Source organism: Salvelinus namaycush, chromosome 38 (assembly GCF_016432855.1).
Source record: "Salvelinus namaycush isolate Seneca chromosome 38, SaNama_1.0, whole genome shotgun sequence".
NCBI lineage: Eukaryota > Metazoa > Chordata > Actinopteri > Salmoniformes > Salmonidae > Salvelinus > Salvelinus namaycush.
In genome coordinates, this window is record NC_052344.1 from 12,298,857 (window position 1) to 12,321,042 (window position 22,186).

Here is a 22,186-nt window from a genome sequence, read left to right on the forward strand (position 1 = left end):
ATGTGTGATTGAATGAAAACTTTAAAACGTCCAAACTGGAATAAACTTTAATTGTGTAGGTAATGTTGAATGACAGAAAATGAGCATCGACTCTCCTCCCCAGCCTCTTGGGAAACAACCCCAGATGCAGGCGGTGCTGTTTAGTTGTAGGTCATGTATCTCGGGGTGGCGCTGAACTTGGCGTAGGACTTGATGACCTTGTTGACCGCCTCCAGGAAGTCCTTCTCAGTGGCGATCTTCCGGCGGGCGCGGATGGCGAACATACCCGCCTCCGTGCACACGCTACGAATCTCCGCACCTGATAGGACAAAACAAACGGTGTGACTGACTACCTTGCATCCCAAATATGGCTTGACAGGGTGTGGGCTACATGGTTGGAGCCCGTCATTGGGCTGCAGGAGAGTGCAGGGTAGAGAATTCCAACGCAACCTTTTTACATGTCAATTACTAAAAATAGTGTTGCATCACCGGAACAACGCGGTGTCGGGTCATCTTACCTGTGCTGTTGGGACAGAGACGAGCCAGCAGCTCGAAGCGGATGTCTCTCTCCACGCTCATGGAGCGGGCATGGATCTTGAAGATGTGAGTACGACCCTGAAACAACACCTCATTCTTTACCACACTGCCAGGTCACTACATTCATATTGAGGAGTACATCTCAACCCAATCACATCTTCACTATTCATCCAGTAGGAGTAATTGTTGGCAGCTAACTTCATTCACTACTCATTCATCTTCATGCATTTTTTATTACCACCTTTGTAATGATGTAATCTGTTCCTCTGCATATTCACCAAGTCAGGGAGGAGTCAGTGGCTACGTTCCAAATGGCACTCTGTTCCCTAATATAGTGCACTACTTTTGACCAGCCAAATGGCACCCTGTTCCCTAATATAGTGCACTACTTTTGACCAGCCAAATGGCACATTATTCCCTAATGTAGTGCACTACTTTTGACCAGCCAAATGACACTATTCCCTAATATAGTGTACTACTTTAGACCAGGATCCAAAGGGAATAGGGTGCCATTAGGGACTGGAGTCCGAGAGGTCAGAGTTACTCCCGTTCTAATCAGACATTGTATTCACCTCCAGGTCTGGCAAGCTGAACTCAATCTTCCTGTCCAGTCGCCCGGGCCTCATGAGGGCCGGGTCCAGGGTGTCGGGCCGGTTGGTGGCCATCAGGACCTTGATGTTCCCCCTGGGGTCGAAGCCATCCAGCTGGTTGATGAGCTCCAGCATGGTCCTCTGGACCTCATTGTCCCCACCGGCTCCGTCGTCAAAACGGGCCCCTACAAGACAAGACAACCCACATGTAAGTCGAGGCACAATAACAGACAGGGCTACTATTTCTGGTGACAAGATGAGCATCCTGTGCACGTCAAGCTGCCTCCTGCTCTATGGGTTGTTCTGGCTCGGACAAGGCTACTTACTACCACTTCTTGTGAAATGCATAAATGTGTTCTTTTACAGAGCTGTCTGGCATTTAAATCAGTACAAGTTTTTTTTTTTAAGTGCTGACCTCCAATAGCGTCAATTTCGTCGAAGAAGATGAGGCATGCCTTCTTGGTTCTGGCCATCTCGAAAAGCTCCCGCACCATTCTGGCACCCTGAGGAAGAGAAACAAAGCACAGAGAACAAGGTAAGCTCACACTGATTCAGGACCACATTCTTGAGTTAATTCTCCATCATCCTGAGTTCTCAAATCAATTCAATACATCCTGAGTTCTCAAATCAATTCAATACAACTTGATTGCGACTCGCTCAGGGTTGAAGTTTCCCCTATATACAGATCTAGGATCAGCTTCCCATCCTCCGATCCTAACATTAACCATTACTGGAGGAAATTCTAAACTGACCCAAAATCAGTGTCTGGGGGCAACTTCACCATTTATCATTGACTCACCTCTCCCACGTATTTCTGGACCAGCTCTGAGCCGATGACCCTGATGAAGCAGGCATCGGTGCGGTTGGCCACGGCTCTGGCACACAGGGTTTTACCTGTACCGGGTGGGCCGAACAGCAGAACCCCCTTCGGGGGCTCAATACCCAGGTTGACAAACCTCTCGGGCTGAAAGCAGAACGGACAACGAGAGGAGACATCAGCAGAGGTACAAAGGATCCAATATGTTTTAAGTGTACAAGATGTCTAATAACCCTGCCACAAATGCAGGAAATCTGAGGGCACTCACCCATGTTTTTATTGCCTTACTTATTGATACTTTCTCATTTTAAATGTCATGAATGTATAGTTTATACGCATTTTGTGATATTTGGTAGAGTAATTATAAATGACAAATCGAGACTATAGGAACACTTACATGGAGCAGTGGGGTCTCCACCACCTCCCTGAGCTTCTCAATCTGCTCTTTACATCCACCCACATCACTGTAGGTCACATCAGGCTTCTCCTCCACCTAGTAGACAGGAACAGATGTTGCTGTTAGTTCAGGTAGCTACAATACGTTGACAAGTATCCTTCAGGCCATGGTCGTAAACATTAGGCACAAAGCAGAAAACTGACAAACGGGGAGGCACTACTTGAGGTGTATTCACTAGGAACAAAACTGAACCAAAGGGGGAGGGACCTACCTGAATTTGTCCAATAGAAACTCTGTTGCAAAGAATTTTCCGTTTGCAGTAAACAGTTTCAGTAGAAAAAATGTTTTGGGCTAATGATTACACCCCAGAACTTGAACAAGAAGAAACATTTATTTTTTTCTGTTGCAAAAAGTTTTGTTACTGTTTGCCCTAATGAATAAAACCCCTTCCTCAAAACAGATGTTGGCCTTCTTTGCGCTGACCGGGTGATAGCCAACCTAAGGATGAGCTTCCACCATATTGTTTTCAGCTGTCAAGTACTTTTCCAATCGGTGCAGATAAAGGTGAGGAAACAGATCTTGAATTGAGATCAAGCGGTTGTGTCACGTCTTACCTGCATCATAGTGACTGTGGGGTCAATCTTGGGAGGCAGAGGAATGTGGATCTGGTACTTGTTTCTGTCCACACTAAAAGATAAACACAGGAGACTTAAGTATCTAACAATAATACTGTACCAATGCAATATTGAACATTGGCACACGTGATTCTTATTGGAGCAAGATATCACCCTTCAGCCTTACCCGACTCTCATACCCTCCTCTATGTCAGTGGGGGCCACCTGGTCACTCAGGTCCACCACAAACTTGGCAAACTGCTTCACATTGATGATGTACTTTGGGTCTTCAGAGTCCGCGTTGATGATCTTTGTGCATCTGCCACAACAAAATACAACAAGCATGTGGGTGTTTAGCTCAAACTAGAAAACAAAACCTAAAACAATTTCCATTGTTTTTAAAGACAGTTAAATCTATTAAATGATGCTGGTGAGATACAGTAAATTGAGAAGTGTGCCATACCTTGCCACCTGCAGAGGCTGCTCGCTCTGCAGAGTCTGTTTGTCTGCAGCCAGATCCCATAGAGCAGGGGGAGCCAGGCCAGTGTCCGATTCCTTAATGCCTGCATGGTTAGATAGCTGAGGTTAGTGCACGTACGCTATCTGTCAGACTTGAAAGCAACAAATAACAGATGTTCTGCTATCACTAAGGAAAAGCAAGCCACATTCTAAATAGTTTCACGCATCATGGGAGAGTAGAATACTGAAGGTAATCCCTATTCAATATACACTACATGTTTAATGAGTGATAATGCACATGGATGTTACGTATAACCACATTGCAGCCTACCGGTTAGTTCATTGATCTTCTTGAGCAGGTTTTGGATGTCATCTTCCACTTGCTTAATCTGTCTGGAGTAAGTGCTCTGGCCCTGTTATCAACCAGCAATACAAAGATGTCAGTCAAGGAATTGCATGTTTTTCAGGGAATGTAGACTGTAGTTATTGTAGCAGATAATGACATTTCAATCAGTGATAATCAACCTTTAATCAATAGGTAATAACGGGAAAATTAATTGGTCTGCCCTACACCATTAGACATCATCATCACAGGGGTCATTATGATTGTAGCTAGGCCTACAAGATGTGAAATAGCAATCAATTAATGTACAGGTATAGACTAGCTCATACTCACATAAGTTTTCAATAAGGCAATGTCTCCTTCATCCAAAGCTGGAGGGCAAAAACACATTTCAATTTGAATTTACATAACATTCACGAACAACCAATTCATAGCTATTAAATAGGCAAATATCATTATTGTAATAGCTTGTCTTTACATCCAGGCATAATTGATCATTTAAAGAACCCACTGTGACATAGGTGTCCAAAACAAAAATGGCAGTGTTCATTAGCCAGGGCTAGCTAACGTTAGCCCTGGCTAGCTAACGTTAGCCCTGGCTAGATAACTAGCTAACTAACGTTAATGATATTAAGCCATACTAGGAAAGATCACGTAACACCGTGGCTTGTTTGATTTTTGTTCTAGCTCATATTGTTATTAACTAGCTATCTTTGTTAAAAGTATTCAGTGTATGACAATGTATTGCATGACTTAAATTAGCCATCATAGCTAACTGTCGTACTGACCAAGCTAGCTAACATTAGCTAATAAACAGTGGTTCTCAAAAATATCATCACATACATCTGATAGGTTTATCCTCCTCTTCTTTGACATCTTTGATTTTCCTTTGATCGCCTCCCAAATAATCTGGCATTGCTAATGTTATTCTGTGTATAAAGTTTTACTAGAAGATTTTGTGCTTCAGCACAACAAGGATTACACAGCAGGTTTGTTACTTCCGCTATGCACAATTGACCGGAAATGGAGGTCGGACCTTTATTTGACGACCCATTGTCATAATGTTCCAATTTAAAAAAATATATATATTTTATACAACCAATATCTGTTCAAATGTATGAATGTTTTTTTTTTTTTAATTAAGCGACATACTTAATACTAGCATAACAGTCGTTTGTGAGAAGATCGTCTCTGAAATGTAAAACTATTATTTAGGAACTAAACATAAGGTATCCTATGTGGGATATCGGAATTATAAGAGTGTAAGCCCGGTCTACCCAGTAAGGCACTTGTAAAAGCAGGCCCATGTGGTGCACTAAAAAACCGGGCGACATACTAGCACTTTATAAAACATTTAACTGAATACATTTCACAGCTGAATGTTATAGCAGACCTTTCCAGTATGCTAATAGAAGCATTAGAAGGGGATGTTACAGTCGTCTACTGTAATGACATTTCTGGTAAGCATTGAATGAGAGTGAAAATGCTGCTGATACTGACACAATTCGCTATCATGCAGCTAGCTAGCGAGCAACTATGCTAGTTAACTACCGGTATATCAGATAACAGCTAACGTTAGCTAGTTATCGCATACGAGTATGGAGTGTTATTTAATTAATATTGTTAATATAATCATTGTAGCTTACTAGCTAGCTAACGTTACTGTCTATGAAAATCGTTACGCTAACTAGCTAAATTACTAAGAGAGACAGCATTGATGTTGTGCATGTGTTTGCTGTTGCTGAATCTTAGTTTGGAATAAAGACACCTGCTGCACAGGTTCATATACTGTAGCCCCACATAGCTAGCTATAACACTTAACATGGCCATTTTGTTGTTCATTTGTGGACGTTTAGTGATCATTCGTAAAAAAAAAATATATATATATATAAAAAGAAATAGGACACCACTCAACTTATTAAAGGATATTTGACAGTTCTAGCTCACACTTACTCATACAACATGTATGTTTTGTTAACAAGGGAATTGAAGTTGTTTGATAGGTTGCAGAATGTTATTCTCCGTTTAGAGAATGCAGCCAGATGGAGGGGATAATGGTTGCCCTCCTCTCTCCCTCAGCCTCAGTGCAGATCGAGGTGGAACCTGTTGGTCGGTGGTTCGAGGCTTTTCTGAAGAGGAGGAACAGGAATGTATCTGCCTCCTTCCAGGAGCTTGAGGAAGAGGAGGAGCTGTCTGAGGAATCTGAGGATGAAGAGCTGCAGCTGGAGGATTTCCCCCTGCTGAGAACACTGGACCCCAAAGACTGGAAGGTAGTTGGGTGTATTCATTCCGCCGATTCTATTGAAAATCATTAAATGGAAACAAACGAAAAAGGGATAAACATACCTGAATTTGTCCAATCGAAACACTCGTTTGCAACTGTTGGACTAATGATTACACCCTAGATCAGCTAGATGCAGGCAAGAAGTGTGCAAGGCGGTATTAAATGTGTCACACTGCGTTACTCAAATTTTTCTCTTGACCTTTTGTAGCAACCTCATGATGGGTATTGACGTTATATTGAGCTGGGTGAATGGAATATGAATGGGACTTATCCAATATGCTGTAATAGAAATCGTCCTCCCTCATCTTAAACAGCACCGACTGCCACTGAGTTAGACGTTATATCAGTGGGACCTCGCTTCAGAACCGTTAGGAACACTGTATTGAATTCTACCTTTGGGAATACGTAGTAAAGGATGTCTTCCCCCTTGGCATTTCTCTTTTCAGAATCAAGATCACTATGCTGTCCTTGGATTGGCTCATATGAGGTACAAGGCGACACAGAAACAAATCAAAGCTGCCCGTGAGTATTTCCATGTGTTCTGTTTTCGTCTTCTGAACCACATTTATATTTGTTGACCATAAGGTTTCTCTGGCATTACTTCCAGAGTTCATTAGAATAGCAGCTTGTTTTACCGCAGTATATTAAGTCTAATGTTTTTCGACAGACAAGGCAATGGTGTTGAAGCATCACCCTGACAAAAGGAAAGCTGCGGGAGAGCAGATTGTAGAAGGAGATGGTGACTACTTCACCTGCATAACTAAAGGTAAGGACATTGAAAAACATTGTCAGCAATGCCAAGGTCATGGTTTGTTCAAATCTCGCAGGGATCACATGCACATCCTAAAAAAAGTCCCTTTGGATAATTGTCTTAGATAGATAGGTGTTATACCTCACAGTACTCCCTCTGTATACAAATACAATGATTATAGTATGAAATATAGTATTGTTTTACCAGAGGGTTGCTGGCATCAATATCTGCCAATGTTCCCTTGAGCATCAAACTTAACCCCCTAAACTGCTCATTGGGCACCGCAGCTGCCCTCTGCTCCAACCGAATGTGTGTTTGTGTGTTTGACAGATGTCTATCTGGTGGACTAATAAAGTAGACATTATCTCATCATATGAGGCTAAACATTCTGTTTCAGCTCCTATTAACAATAATATTTTGTGTTTTTATCTCATACCAGCTATAGAAATTCTGTCAGATCCTGTGAAGCGAAGAGCATTTGACAGTGTAGATCCTACCTTTGACAACGCTGTGCCCTCAAAGGGCGAAGGCAAGGATAACTTCTTTGAGGCGTATGCTCCCGTTTTTGAGAGAAATGCCCGGTGGTCTTCCAAAAAACACGTGCCCAAACTTGGCACTATGGATTCCTCCTTTGAGGATGTGGATAATTTTTATTCTGTTTGGTAAGTAAGATCCTTTCAGCCCCAAAAAAATCTGAATTTGGAACTTATTGTGGACATGCGGTGTATAGCAACTTCTCACAATTTGTTGTTCATTGATTTGAATTGTGAATTTGTTTCCCATTCATAATCTCAAGGTACAACTTTGACTCATGGAGAGAGTTTTCTTATTTGGATGAAGAGGAAAAGGACAAGGCAGAATGGTAAGTAATATCAGAACATGGTGGGTCATATCAAAACCATCCATGTGGAATGCACTTTCTTATATTTATGTATTGTATATGTTTTATTGTCACCAGGTACAGTAGAATGTGTTGCTTTACAGGGTTAGCCATAGTACGGTGCCCCCATGGAGTAAATTAGGGTTAAGTGCCTTGCTCAAGTGCACATCAACCATTTATTTTTCTTTTTTTCACATAGTCGGCTCAGGGTTTCGAACCAGGGACCTTTCGGTTACTGGCCCAGAGCTCTAACCGCTAGGCTGCCTGTGTCTTCCATTCTCAGTAGTGTCTGATTTGTATGCTTTCATCTGTTGAATTCAGTCGTGATGAGAGGAGATGGATTGAAAAGCAGAATCGTGCAGCCAGAGCCACCAGGAAGAAGGAAGAGATGAATAGACTACGGACACTTGTTGGTAAGGCCCACTAGGCATGCATACCTGTTCTTACTTGAACAATAGAAAATGACTAACTCCAAACTGAAATACCTGGCAGATGGGTTCATGGAATGACACTGTTTGGGTGCGTTTCTGTTGAAAGACACGGCCTACAGCCTTGATCCCAGGATAAAGAAATTCAAAGATGACGAGAAGGCCAGAAAGGAGAATGAGAAGAAGGCCAAAGCAGACGCCAAGAGGAAAGAGCAAGAGGAGAAGGAGCGGGTCAGTCCGACACATTAGAACATCCATTTAGTTTTATTCTTGCCTCTCCCTTGTGTCCAGATTGTTTCTGCATAGACTTCAATGCGTTTCTGACTCTGTTGGTATCAGGCTCGGCAGGCAGAGCTGGATGCTGCACGGCTGGCCAAAGAGAAGGAGGAAGAGGAGGCCAAACTGGTTGCCCAGCAGGCCAAGAAGGAGAAGGAGATCCAAAAGAAGGCCATCAAGAAAGAGAGGCAGAAACTGAGGACAACTTGCAAGGTGCTGCTTGAATGGGGTGGCCTCTCTCCAGGGAATTAATTAACATTTGCTGATTAGTGGGCAAGATTGTAATGCTGTTTAAGGTACCCAACTCATCTTAGTATTTTCCTGTCCTCTTTTTTTTGTTTTCCCCTGAAGAACTGGAATTACTTTGGTGACAATGAATCTGATAGTGTGAAAATGATGGAAGATGTGGAGAAACTTTGTGACCGTTTGGAGCTTGTGAGGTAAAGGATATTAATAGAAATTGCCTTATTGGTAATACTTTATACAAATCTGGAGTTTAACTCTACAGTGGGAATCACTTTCTTTCTCCAGTCTGCAATCCCTGAATGAAGGATTGGCATCGGGTTCAAAGGAGGAGGGCAAGGTAGCGGTGGAGAAGCAGGTAGAGACCGGCACCGCATGATGACTGGGTGTAAATATGGTACACAGCTTCCATCTGTACCACTGACATTGTTTTGTGTGTATGTACAGGTGCAAGAGGTGAATGCCCAGCTGCAAAAGGAGAAGGATGCGGAGGTGCAGGCCAGGCAAGCTGTCCGCACTACCGTACAGGCCAGCGGAGGAGGCGGGGGTGGTGGAAAGGGCTGGAATGAGGAAGAGCTCCCGCTGCTCATCAAAGCAGTCAACCTGTTCCCTGCTGGAACCAACGCCAGGTACCCTCCCAGGGCTGCGTTCAACAGGACACAATGTTGAAGTAGAACAAACAAGCCTAAAAATACATATATAATGAACTTGCTTCTCATATGTAGAATAAGGAATCCACTCTATTCATGACATTTCTGTATTGACATGTTTTACTGCTCATGGGAAACCGGCACTTTCATTTAAACAATGGTACAGTGAGGTTATAAATGGTACAAGTTCAATATTCATTACATTTATATCTGCAATGTTTGCCTAATGAACTTGGCTGTGTTCTGTTCATGAAGCTTTTACTTTAAACGATTCGTCTTTTGTTTTCTATCCTGTAGATGGGAAGTCATTGCCAACTACATGAACTTGCACTCCACCAGTGGCATCAAAAGGACAGCCAAAGATGTCATCAACAAAGCCAAGAACTTACAAAAGCTTGGTGAGCAACTGTCATGTCACCAGATGTAGGAGTCTTTGTCAGTGTAATTCTCTGCAAAACACTTGACTTTATTGCCACTTTTTCAGAACCCGGGCAGAAAGATGAGATTAACAAGAAGGCCTTTGAGAAGTTTAACAAAGAGCATGCAGCTGTGCCCCAGACAGTGGACAACGCAGTGCCCTCTGAGAGATTCGACGGTGAGTGGTCATTTAGTAGTGAATTTTTGCTTGCACAAAAGCCCATTGGATTTATACCCATGACTGAAAGTACTTTGTCACTGACTCCATACTTTCTACACTTAAGGATCTGATTAAGCAATATGGGGTGTAGTAGTGACTACGGGTTCTTTCTGGATATGTTTCCTAGTGTTAGCCATTCACTGTCCTCTTCAATTCTCACTGCTTCAGGTGCTGAAGCCAACACTGCATCCTGGACCACAGAGGAGCAGAAGCTGCTAGAGCAGGCCTTGAAGACCTACCCAGTCAGCACCAAGGAGAGGTGGGAGAAGATCGCTGCAGCTGTGCCTGGACGTACCAAGAAGGACTGTATGAAGAGATATAAGGTAAGCTGGGCCTTGTTATCATTGATCCTTCTGTGTGTGGTTTCAATCCCTGTTTGTATGTACAATTTAGATGACAGTATACAGGCTGGGATACAATCTGATCGCGTTTAGTCTGCTACGCACCTTTTTAAAGGCATTGTTCCCATGTTTGTGGAGCCCGAATTCACGGTAAACGCCGCATAGAGCACATGTCCAGTGACCTTTTAAAAGGGATCTAGCGCTGATCAGATTGAATGCCTGCCTAAAGCTAGTTCTCCTCTCCTACAGGAACTGGTGGAGATGGTCAAAGCCAAGAAGGCCGCCCAGGAACAAGTTGGCAGTAAAAGCAAAAAATGACAAGACAAACAGCCCTGTTCTTCTTTTAACATTATTGTGTTGGTCTTTATTTTATAATAAAATTAAAAGAAACCACAACTTAAACTCTGTTTGTAAAAGTTGATATACTGTACAGTTGGCTGCTCGCTGTTATTAACTTTCCTAAGTATCTAAAGAGAGCGCCAATTCTCAGGTTCTCATCCAGTACATCCCACTGCGAATTCGGTTGTAGTCTGGGAGCTGCTCGATTGGTCCTGAAACAAGAGGGAAATGTACTGAATGCTCTTTATACCACACCAGTGTTGTAAGTAGTCAACCTTCAACAGTTCAATTCCACTGTTCTGACCTAGCAGCACAGGTAAGGTCTTGACTGACTGCAATATTGTATCTATTGTTTTGGCAACATAAATGAAGTGTGTATATTTGTAGCTGAAATTGCATAACTTTGACGACCCCTAATGGCCTTAATTTGGAGGGGGGGGAATGCCAGTAAACAGGATGAATTAGAATCTGTTCTCGATGTCAATAAGAATAGAAATCACAACGTACCGACTGCTGCGATGGCAGGCGATTTGTCATAGATGTATTTTGTACACACGTCCTTGATGGTCTTTGCATCTATGGCCTTCGAGGGACATAAAAATATTTCAAATAAAGACACTGCAATTTCCCAATACAAGTGTCTTTGCTATGTTAATCACAGCTTACATTTGGCATCGAAACATTCATTTACTCACATCAATTCTGGCCTCCAGTTCATGCAGAGGGATCCTACGGCTGTAACAAAGCATCTGTCTGCCGATGTCCTCACAGATTGGGGTGGATCCTAGAAAAAAGGTCAATTTGATTTTATGATCATTGGCAGGGTTTGAATTAAAGGGTGGCTGGCTAAATACCTCCATAAGAATTGAAATGTCAATGTGCCCGCAGATAGACTGTGGGTACCCCCAAAAGTCCATTGGTAATTCAAACCCTGATCATGTGGCCTTACCATCAAGATGCAAAAGCATGTTTGTCTTGAGGAGGTTCTTGGCTCTTGCAACTTCGCTCTCAGTAACGCTAGTGCAGAGTGACATCCTGAGGTAAACAAAAGTAAACGTCAGTCAAATTTAATGGAAAGAAGTCATAGTATGAACTGAGCGGCAACCCCCTTTCACACTACCGTGCTGACCCAAACTATGCTGGGTCAGATTCTTTTTCACATTGTCATTTTCAGCCCTGTTCCAGCATAACCAGGCCAGCTTGGTTTGACTGCCCACTCAGGTGACAGCTGGGCTCAGTCAGTGCTCACCATTCCAGCTGGGCTCAGTCAGTGCTCACCATTCCAGCTGGGCTCAGTCAGTGCTCACCATTCCAGCTGGGCGAAGTGCATCATCTCGTTGATGGTGCCAGGCTCACACACCATGTAGAGTCCCCACAGGCCTGTGTCGGTGTAACAGGTGTTGAAAGACTGGAAGCTGTGGCACAGGTTGCCCTGGCACGCCATCTGCGCCAGCTTGCTGGAGAGATTCTGGCAAAGGTCAATACACAGAAGGTAAGAGGGGGAATCGACCTGGAAGGAGTCCTGATGCCTGGGAACATGAGAACTTACCACACCCCCACCAAAGGAGCGGTCCCAGTTGCCGATGAGTGTGTTTGCCACCATAAGGGGAATGGTATCGGGGTGCGACCAGCCCACTGCTTCCACAGCAATGGCAATGTGTGCCAGGGGCATCTTGTCGTCACGAACTCGGATCTAACCAACAACAACGTAATCAAATTGGCCAATATACAAGGGGAAATTCCACATTAAACAAAAACCAACTACTGCAAAGTTAAACAAACCATATACCTTTATGCACAAAGACTACTTTAAACACTTACCAAACTTTGCATTTTCATTGTTCAAGTAAGAGAATGACAGTTTGTCATTTTGTTATCAAACTTTGCATCTGCACTGTTCTCAAGTAAATGTGTTTTTGTAAACATTTCTTTGTGCATAGTAGTTTGACATACACTTTAAAGTGAAATCTGAGTGTCACCCTTACCATGGAGTTGACCATGGGGAGCAAGTTTGCCTCTGTTGGAGATAAACAATAAGGGCCTTCAGTCTCACCTCACTTCCAGTAAAGTCACATTGTGGGAAAGTTGGCGCCTCTCCCTTGTATCTGGCAGGAAGATTCCCAAAGTGGTACTTGGCCAAATCTATCAATTCATTGTGTGAAACCCCTGTTTGAAAGACAATGTTAGCACAAAATATCTTCCATGGATTCTATTTCTCAATGGCAGTGTACATTGTGTGATTTTGACCAATTGTGTAGGCATTTCCTACTAATTGGTTGATGTCATTGGAAACACTTATCTTTATTACTACAAAACATAAGCATGCCATTTTCACAAATGTTGGGATGGTGCTGGAACATTTTTCAAATGTCCCTTTAAGATGAGAAAACCTACCTCCAGCAGCAGCCAACACTATTCTCGGTCCTTTGTAGTGAGTAGTGATGTATTCAACAAGGTCTCCTCTGTTTATTGTTCTATAAACACAGACAGCAGAAATATCACTGCATATCCCCTGTGGTTTCTATGAAGCAAACTGATCTGAGTTGACAGGAATAACCAAGTCTAGGGGTATATTATTCAGTAGTGAGCAATTCACAACATTGCAGATATAAAAGGTAATGGAATAGTTAACCGGATGCCCTGTTCAGTATGACAGGCAATCATACCTGTTATGCACAGTACATTTCTATGTTAACATTCTGTAACATTGTTCTCTCGTGAGCTGGGTTATGTTCATTAGGCACAAAACGGAAGAAAACAGACTGTATCCGTGTGGGACTAGGCTTCCTGGTCCAATAAGGAATGCAGATTTTTTTGTTTTCGGTTGCAAAACATTTCCCATTCTGTGCCGTCATGAACCCAGGCCCCAGGTGAGACAGTCCTACTTGATGTTCTCCGTAGGGCCCAGGATGGTTCTGCCCAGCGCTGTGGCTTGATAAGCTGTGGCGTGGAGGTAATCAAACACCACTTCCTGCAGGTTGGTCTCTACTTCCTGCATCTCTCGGAGGATGACCCCTCGCTCTCGCTCGATCTCTGCTCCCCCCAATGTGCTGTTCTGGATGATGTCTGCCAGGATCTCTACCGCTGGAGAACAAGCATTATAAACGGTCTCTGCTACACTTATAGCAAAATGTCCACTATCCATCTGTGGCCACACACAGTTCAGTGACAAGACAGTGGAGCAAATCTCTATACAGTCAGTGGTCATACCTCTGGGAAGATCCTTTGTGAATGCTTTGGCGTAATACACAGTCTGCTCCCTCGAGGTGTAAGCATTCAGATGGGCCCCAATATTTTCAATCTCCAGCTCCAGGTCAAGCTGGGAGCGCTTCCTTGTACCCTGCCAGACGCACATCACAGATGAACAGACATGTCAAACGGTATCAAAGTTGGTAATGGAACTTTGGTTGCGATTTGCAGTGAATGTAGCACTTGTCATCTAACCTTGAAAGCCATGTGTTCCAAGAAATGAGCAGTGCCATTGTTCCTCTCATTCTCATAACGACTCCCTGCATCTATCCAGAGTCCAACCTGCAAGGCACCAATTGATGACATCCGACTTCAGCACACTACTATATAGTAGATAGATTGTACTTAACAGTGGGAGGGTCTCTGTTACTCACCGTGCAAGTCGAAAGACCGGAATCCTCAGATGCAACACGTAGTCCATTTTCTAAGGTGGTAACCTTGGTTTCAGGGACATTTAACATCACTTGGTTGGCGGCCTGTGTAGCCAATAGTCTGTGTGATCCAACTATGGACTGCAATGAGAAGGGTGGGAGTGAGTACTATTAGCGACTAACGGTACTAACGTTAGCTAGCTACAGGAGAACGTTGATCGCATTTGCAAGTTTTACTTGGCTGGGCATTACAGTTTATTCTAGTCTAGACTATGAAAACAAATATCTAGGTAATGCTACTGGTTTGAAGTAAGTTGTGTGATCATTTCACACGCAGAGTCAATTATCACTAGAAGGAATTATTATACTTCATCAAAGCTTCAGGACCTGCAGAACACAGGCAATGCTGCCTGGATATCCCTCTTATTTAGCTACTATAGTTAGCTAAGTATCTGTTATTGATAATTCTACCAAGGTTTACAGGCTAAAATTGTCACCCTTCTGGATATCGAGACTTACCCTGGTTAAGACATTACTCTCCAATAAATTCCGTTTTACAAGATATCTCCCAGCGGAGGTAAGGCGCTGTAAGGACGTCGCCATGTTGATTATTTGTGACATGGCTATTGCGCAAGTGCGATTATTTAGTGAGCTGCGGTAATGAGCATGTAACACGTCCACCAGCATTTGCCATGTCATTATGATTAGTAAAATGTCATATTCATAAATATACATGTACAAATGTAGCTATAATTGTAAATGTATGAATAGAAAACAATTGTTTATCATCTTTAAGAATGAAATTGTACAATACTTGAAAACCATTTCCTCCTCTAGTAATAAAAAAGCTGTGAAGACCGTGAATGTATGTAACTTTTTCAAAGGTTTTGGTTTGAATGTACTTTATTATCATAATGCTTTACTATTCTCTCCCCTGGTAGTTATGTTCTAAATTTTTCATATACTCTTTGTTTATTTAGTCTGTCTATTTCCTGTGTGCTTGATATTGATTAATAAAAAATAATTTCAAATAATATAGCTGCAGGCAGCAATGAACGGGGTTCACAGGATGACAGTCAAGACACACTATCAGTTAGATAACAAAGCAAGCACTCTATCATGTAGAAATCTTCCTTTATGTGCAATCAATTAAAAATTAAAGCATGAAGCACCAGTGACTCAGTCTATAAAAAAAGTGGTCAGATGAAGCAGATGCTAAACTACAGGACTGTTTTGCTAGCACAGCCTGGAATATGTTCAAGGATTCTTATGATGGCATTGAGGAGTACATCAAATCAGTCACTGGCTTCATCAATAAGTGCATCGATGACATCGTCCCCACAGTGACTGTGCGTACATACCCAACCAGAAGCCATGGATTACAGAGTGGGACTCTAACCCGGAAGCTTATAAGAAATCCCGCTATGCCCTCCAACGAACCATCAAACAGGCAAAGCGTCAATACAGGACTAAGACCGAATTGTACTACACCGGCTCCGACGCACGTCGGATGTGGCAGGGCTTGCAAACTATTACAGACTACAAAGGGAAGCACAGCCGAGAGCTGCCCAGTGACACGAGCCTACCAGACAAGCTAAATTATGCTCGTTTCGAGGCAAGTAACACTGAAACATGCATGAGAGAACCAGCTTTTCCGGGCGACTGTATGATCACACTCTCCGCAGCCGATGTGGGTAAGACCTTTAAACAGATCAACATTCACAAGGCCGCAGGGCCAGACGGATTACCAGGACGTCTACTCCCAGCATGCACTTACCAACTGGCAAGTGTCTTCACTGACATTTTCAACCTCTCCCTGTCTGAGTCTGTAATACCAACATGTTTCAAGCAGACCACCATAGTTCCTGTGTCCAAGAACACTAAGATAACCTGCCTAAATGACTACCAACCCGTAGCACTCATGTCTGTAGTCATGAAATGCTTTGAAAGGCTGGTCATGGCTCACATCAACACCATTATCCCAGAAACCCTAGACCCACTCCAATTTGCATACCGCCCAAACAGATCCACAGATGATGCAATCTCTATTGCACTCCACACTGCCCTTTCACATGTGGACAAAAGGAACACCTATGTGAGAATGCTATTCATTGACTACAGCTCAGCGTTCAACACCATAGTGCCCTCATTAAGCTAAGGACCCTGGGACTAAACACCTCCCTCTGCAACTGGATCCTGGACTTCCTGACTGGCCACCCCCAGGTGGTAAGGGTAGGTAACAACACATCTGCCACGCTGATCCCCAACACGGGGGCCCCTCAGGGGTGCGTGCTCAGTCCCCTCCTGTACTCCCTGTTCACTCTTGACTGCACGGCCAGGCACGACTCCAACCCCATCATTATACTTGCCGATGACAGAACAGTGGTAGGCCTGATCACCAACAACGATGAGACAGCCTATAGGGAGGAGGTCAGAGACCTGACCGTGTGGTGCAAGGACAACAACCTCTCCCTCAACGTGATCAAGACAAAGGAGATGATAGTGGACTACAGGAAAAAGGAGGACTGAGCACGCCCCCATTCTCATCGACAGGGCTGTAGTGGAGCAGGTTGAGAGCTTTAAGTTCCTTGGTGTCCACATTACCAACAAACTAACATGGTCCAAGCACACCAAGACAGTCGTGAAGAGGGCACGACAAAACCTATTCCCCCTCAGGAGACTGAAAAGATTTGGCATGGGTCCTCAGATCCTCAAAAGGTTTTACAGCTGCACCATCGAGAGCTTCCTGACAGGTTGCATCACTGCCTGGTATGGCAACTGCTCAGCCTTTGACTGCAAGGCACTACAGAGGGTAGTGAGTACGGCCCAGTACATCACCGGGCCAAGCTTCCTGCCATCCAGGCCCTCTATACCAGGTGATGTCAGAGGAAGGCCCTAAAAATTGTCAAAGACTCCAGCCACCCTAGTCATAGACTGTTCTCTCTGCTACCACACAGCAAGCGGTACCGGAACGCCAAGTCTGGGTCCAAGAGGCTTCTAAACATAAGACTCCTGAACATCTAATCAAATGGCCACCCAGACTATTTACATTACCCCCCCCCCCCCCCCCCCCCCTCTACCCTGCTGCTACTCTCTGTTATTATCTATGCATAGTCACTTTAATAACTCTACCTACATACATATAACCTCAATTACCTCAACGCCGGTGCCCCCGCACATTGACTCTGTACCGGTACCGCCCGTATATAGCCCCGCTATTGTTAATTACTGCTGCTCTTTAATTATTTGTTATCTATTACTTTTATTAGGTATTTTCTTAAAACTGCATTGTTGGTTAAGGGCTTGTAAGTAAAGATTTCACTGTACACCTGTTGTATTCGGCACATTTGACAAATACAATTGGATTTGATTTGATCAGTTTGGTATTTGGTATTTTATTAGGATCCCCATTAGCTGTTGCAAAAGCAGCAGCTACTCTTCCTGGGGTCCACACAAAACATGAAACATAATACAGAATGACATAATACAGAACATCAATAGACAAGAACAGCTCAAGGACAAAACTGCATATAGTTTTTAAAAAGGCACATGTAGCCTACATATCAATGCATACACACAAACTATCTAGGTCAATTAGGGGAGAGGCGTTGTTCCGCGAGGTGTTGCTTTCTCTGTTTTAGTTAAATAATTACCATGTTTATCTCTCAGTACCACAAGGATGATGCAAGTGAAGTTGAGTCTAGTGCTGTAGGTTGGTTATCTTGAATGCAGGTAACCATTCTTAAAGTCATTACTTAATGTATTGAGTTTATATATAGTGTACCTATGCTGGGGTTAAGATTTGTAAAATATTTCAGCGTTAGTCTATTGGTATATTGCAGTGATCTTATTTTGTTAAACTCGTACCAAATATGGTTGGAATATGATTTGTGGTTTTCGAATTGTTCTTTTAACTGTTTTGCTATTGACTCCTTGTGCATCCCTTTGAGCGTGTTCATCAAGTAGTTACTTGTGTTATGGTGTGAATTTGGTTTAGGAATTGTATTGATTGTAATGTGCAAACTGAAATACACTACAGTTAAGTCCTTACACCATTAGTTAAGGCAATTCATTAGAATATATATACAAAATCTGAAGTCAATCTGATTTATGGTTCATGAGAAGATTTTATAAAGTATTTTAAACATTAGCATATATGGTACAATATGTACAGTTGAAGTCAGAAGTTTACATACACTTAGGTTGGAGTCATTAAAACTTGTTTTTCAACCACTCCACAAATTTCTTGTTGACAAACTACAGTTTTGGCAAGTCGGTTAGGACATCTACTTTGTGCATGACACAAGTAATTTTTCCAACAATTGTTTACAGACAGATTATTTCACTTATAATTCACTGTATCACAATTCCAGTGGGTCAGAAGTTTACATACACTAAGTTGCCTGTGCCTTTAAACAGCTTGGAAAATTCCAGAAAATGATGTCATGGCTTTAGAAGCTTCTGATAGGCTAATTGACATCATTTGAGTCAATTGGATGTGTACCTGTGGATGTGTTTCAAGGCCTACCTTCAAACTCCATGCCACTTTGCTTGACATCATGGGAAAATCTAAAGAAATCAGCCAAGACCTCAGGAAAAAAAACTGTTTCATCTTTGGGAGCAATTTCCAAATGCCTGAAGGTACCACGTTCATCTGTACAAACAATAGTATGCAAGTATAAACACCATGGGGACCACGCAGCCATCATCCCGCTCAGGAAGGAGACATGTTCTGTCTCCATGAGATGAAAGTACTTTGGTGCAAAAAGTGCAAATAAATCCCAGAATAACAGCAAAGGACCTTGTGAAGATGCTAGAGGAAACAGGTACAAAAGTATCTATATCCACAGTAAAAACGAGTCCTATATCGACATAACCTGAAAGGCCGCTCAGCAAGGAAGAAGCCACTGCTCCAAAACTGACATAAAAAAGCCAGACTACGGTTTGCAACTGCACATGGGGACAAAGATCGTACTTTTGGCGAAATGTCCTCTGGTCTGTTGAAACATAAACTGTTTGGCCATAATGAATATCGTTATGTTTGGAGAAAAAAGGGTGAGGCTTGCAAGCCGAAGAACATCATCCCAACTGTGAAGCATGGGGGTGGCAGCATCATGTTGTGAGGGTGCTTTGCTGCGGGAGGGACTGGTGCACTTCACAAAATAGATGGCATCATGAGGTAGGAAAAATATGTGGATATATTTAAGCAACATCTCAAGACATCAGTCAGGAAGTTAAAGCTTGGTCACAAATTGGTCTTCCAAATGGACAATGACCCCAAGCATACTTCCAAAGTTTTGGCATAATGGCTTAAGGACAACAAAGTCAAGGTATTGGAGTGGCCATCACAAAGCCCTGACCTCAATCCTATAGAAAATTTGTTGGCAGAACTGAAAAAGCCTGTGCGAGCAAGGAGGCCTACAAACCTGACTCCGTTACACCAGCTCTGTCTGGAGGAATGGGACAAAATTCACCCAACTTATTGTGGGAAGCTTGTGGAAGGCTACCTGAAACGTTTGACCTAAGTTAAACAATTTAAAGGCAATGCTACCAAATACTAATTGAGTGAATGTAAACTTCTGACTCACTGGGAATGTGATGAAAGAAATAAAAGCTGAAATAAATCATTCTCTCTACTATTATTCTGACATTTCACATTCTTAAAATAAAGTGGTGATCCTAACTGACCTAAGACAGGGCATTTTTACTAGGATTAAATGTCAGGAATTGTGAAAAACTGAGTCAAATTTTGTGTTATTTGTACTTATGGGTCATGAGAATATGTTTTTTCCCCCCCAAAGATTTTCCCAACATTCCAACATGGAGGAAAATCTATCCTGACGGACCTTATGGGCCCTTGAGGTGAATTTGTTCAGCGTGAGGAAAGACACCAACATTCCAAGTTTCTAAGTATCTAAGTCAAACGGGCGATGGATATGAGGGTTTAAGTGAGACTGCTTATAACGGTGCCATTCTTTTTGACCAACGTAGTCATGGCCTTTAGTTTTTGTGTGCCAAATTAGAAAAGAGTTACAAATCTATGCTTAAGTTTTTTGGCCATGTCAACAATAACACAATTCAGAGAATAAGAACAGGCTTCACAGGTAAAACATTTCTAATTTAGCAGGTGCTCTTCCCCAGGGATCTAGTGCAGGGCGGCAGGTAGCCTAGTGGTTAGCGCATTGGGCCAGTAACCAAAAGGTTGGTGGATCAAATCCCTGAGCTGACAAGGTGCAGTTAACCCACTGTTTCTAGGCTGTCATTGTAAATAAGAATTTGTACTCATTGCCTAGTTAAATAAAGGTTAAAAAAATATATATATATCCAGACCAGCTAGGGTTAAGTACCTTGCTCAAGGCCACATTGACATACATTTCACCTAGTTGGCTCAGGGATTTGAACCAGCAACCTTTTGGTTACTGGCCCAATACCCTTAACTGCTAGGCTTCCTGCTGCTATGAACCCCCCCCCAAAAAGTGTATTTGCCCACACTTTTAAGCTAATACAACAGCTGGAAAACCAAAACCCCCGCGTAAAAGCGCACATATTCTAAAACTCTAAATATCTATGTCTAGAATTTAGAGCAGGTCCGTGCCTAGTTTCTGTGGCGTATCCTGAACTTACTACTGATGTCCAGTAGATGGCAGCCTGTTCAAACTCCAGTACCTTTGCAGATTTGTAATAGCACTATGGAGTTTTTTGTGTCTCAAATATTGCTTCATGAGGTTGTGTTGAGCGTGTATATTAATGCCTTGCATATCCTGACTCTGCCAATTTATAGTTAATACATTTTTTTGCTGGTATTTTCATCAACTGATGTCCCTGTTTTGAAATGTAGCCTATTATTGTTATCCAATAAAAAAATGTTGGAGAAAAAGTAGACTAACCTGGGTTATTGCAGATCGGATTGAATCCTATTCTTATTATGTCCCCCTTGTAGCTCAAGGTAGGCTAAAGTGTGGCCCGCTTTTTCTTGGGTAGGACTAGTCTAATTGAATACTGTTTACAGCTGTTGCTGTTCATTGCTGTAAATCAGAAAATGGGACACATTTGACACACAACTTTGTCCTTTATGTCCATAGTATTACAATTGTCGCATTATTCAATATATCTCCTGATGGTCAGAAGGGGTGAAATTCAGGACAACACAGATCCTTGTTACAGTTTTGAGAATTTATCCACTACATACAGATAAATCAAACAGTGAAACCACCATTTCATGTATCGTTTGCCTCTCAAATGAGGGTTTTACTAAAGCATAACTGAAAGGATGATTCTTTGTAAAGTAACATTCCCTGCTAAAAGATTGTATCTAATGAAGGTATTTTAAGTCTTGTGTTGAGTTCAGCTGCTTCAGGCTAGAATAAAAGGCGTTTGTCAACACTGTATCGCCTTGGAAATGATCATTATCTCGGTACATGGCTCACCCATGAAAGTGGCTGCTTTCAGTCAGACGGCAACGTTGGATATTCCCACCAGTAATGACTGTGTCCATATTTGCTGTGGGATGTTTCTCTTATAATGAGCCGCCTCTGCTTCCATAACTGCAGCAATTAGACAAATTTAGGTAAAATACATTTGATCTGTTTTTCTGCACCTATGAACACTTCCATACTTTTTCTATAATGATACTGTATCTTAATATAATGACTTGAAAATGTACTTTTGAATTCATATGTGAGTGTAGTAGAATAGCAATCCTGAGTTATTTTTATAGGCTTTTCCCAATCAACATTGGTATATGAAAGATACTGAGGAAGTTTTGAGGTGAGAGAAATTCTGTCTTGTCTTAGTCTCAGGATGACTCTGGTCTCAGGACCTCTGTGTCTGTCACCTGGCAACAATCTTGTTGCTTGGATACAACATGCTGTGCCTTATTTTCATAAGATCAAATAGGCTGGAGTTGAAAGACTTGTAGGCTAGAACAGGAGGCGGTGTTGTATTGCATATGATGTGAATGTTTTGAGGTGATCATACAGTCTTTTGTGATGCATGGTCCAT

At 42.5% G+C, this 22,186-nt stretch overlaps 3 protein-coding genes across 3 annotated transcripts; 1 reads left to right on the forward strand and 2 right to left on the reverse strand.

Annotated features, from left to right (window-relative positions):
* Nucleotides 1-29: 29 nt before the first annotated feature.
* Nucleotides 30-4,749, reverse strand: LOC120032154 (26S proteasome regulatory subunit 7). The gene is made up of 12 exons (XM_038978120.1): nt 4,580-4,749; nt 4,070-4,107; nt 3,725-3,806; nt 3,398-3,497; nt 3,122-3,253; nt 2,935-3,007; nt 2,321-2,416; nt 1,906-2,070; nt 1,522-1,609; nt 1,089-1,291; nt 498-594; nt 30-298 (listed from the first exon to the last, which is right to left on the reverse strand). The coding sequence occupies exons 1-12, from the start codon at nt 4,650-4,652 to the stop codon at nt 141-143; spliced, it is 1,305 nt and encodes a 434-aa protein (XP_038834048.1). The 5' UTR covers nt 4,653-4,749; the 3' UTR covers nt 30-140.
* Nucleotides 4,750-5,019: 270 nt separating this feature from the next.
* On the forward strand, nt 5,020-11,196 carry LOC120031979 (dnaJ homolog subfamily C member 2-like). The gene is made up of 16 exons (XM_038977871.1): nt 5,020-5,196; nt 5,816-6,006; nt 6,467-6,542; nt 6,688-6,786; nt 7,211-7,433; nt 7,568-7,633; nt 7,973-8,064; nt 8,189-8,310; nt 8,419-8,568; nt 8,707-8,795; nt 8,887-8,956; nt 9,046-9,227; nt 9,546-9,646; nt 9,733-9,843; nt 10,054-10,208; nt 10,476-11,196. Exons 1-16 carry the CDS (start codon nt 5,139-5,141, stop codon nt 10,542-10,544), a joined length of 1,854 nt encoding a protein of 617 aa, XP_038833799.1. The 5' UTR covers nt 5,020-5,138; the 3' UTR covers nt 10,545-11,196.
* LOC120031980 (mitochondrial-processing peptidase subunit beta-like) lies at nt 10,558-14,802 on the reverse strand. The gene is made up of 13 exons (XM_038977872.1): nt 14,705-14,802; nt 14,189-14,326; nt 14,010-14,096; nt 13,776-13,905; nt 13,451-13,649; nt 12,960-13,039; nt 12,619-12,731; nt 12,115-12,258; nt 11,873-12,033; nt 11,515-11,600; nt 11,261-11,349; nt 11,073-11,148; nt 10,558-10,777 (listed from the first exon to the last, which is right to left on the reverse strand). The coding sequence occupies exons 1-13, from the start codon at nt 14,786-14,788 to the stop codon at nt 10,713-10,715; spliced, it is 1,452 nt and encodes a 483-aa protein (XP_038833800.1). The 5' UTR covers nt 14,789-14,802; the 3' UTR covers nt 10,558-10,712.
* Nucleotides 14,803-22,186: the final 7,384 nt, after the last annotated feature.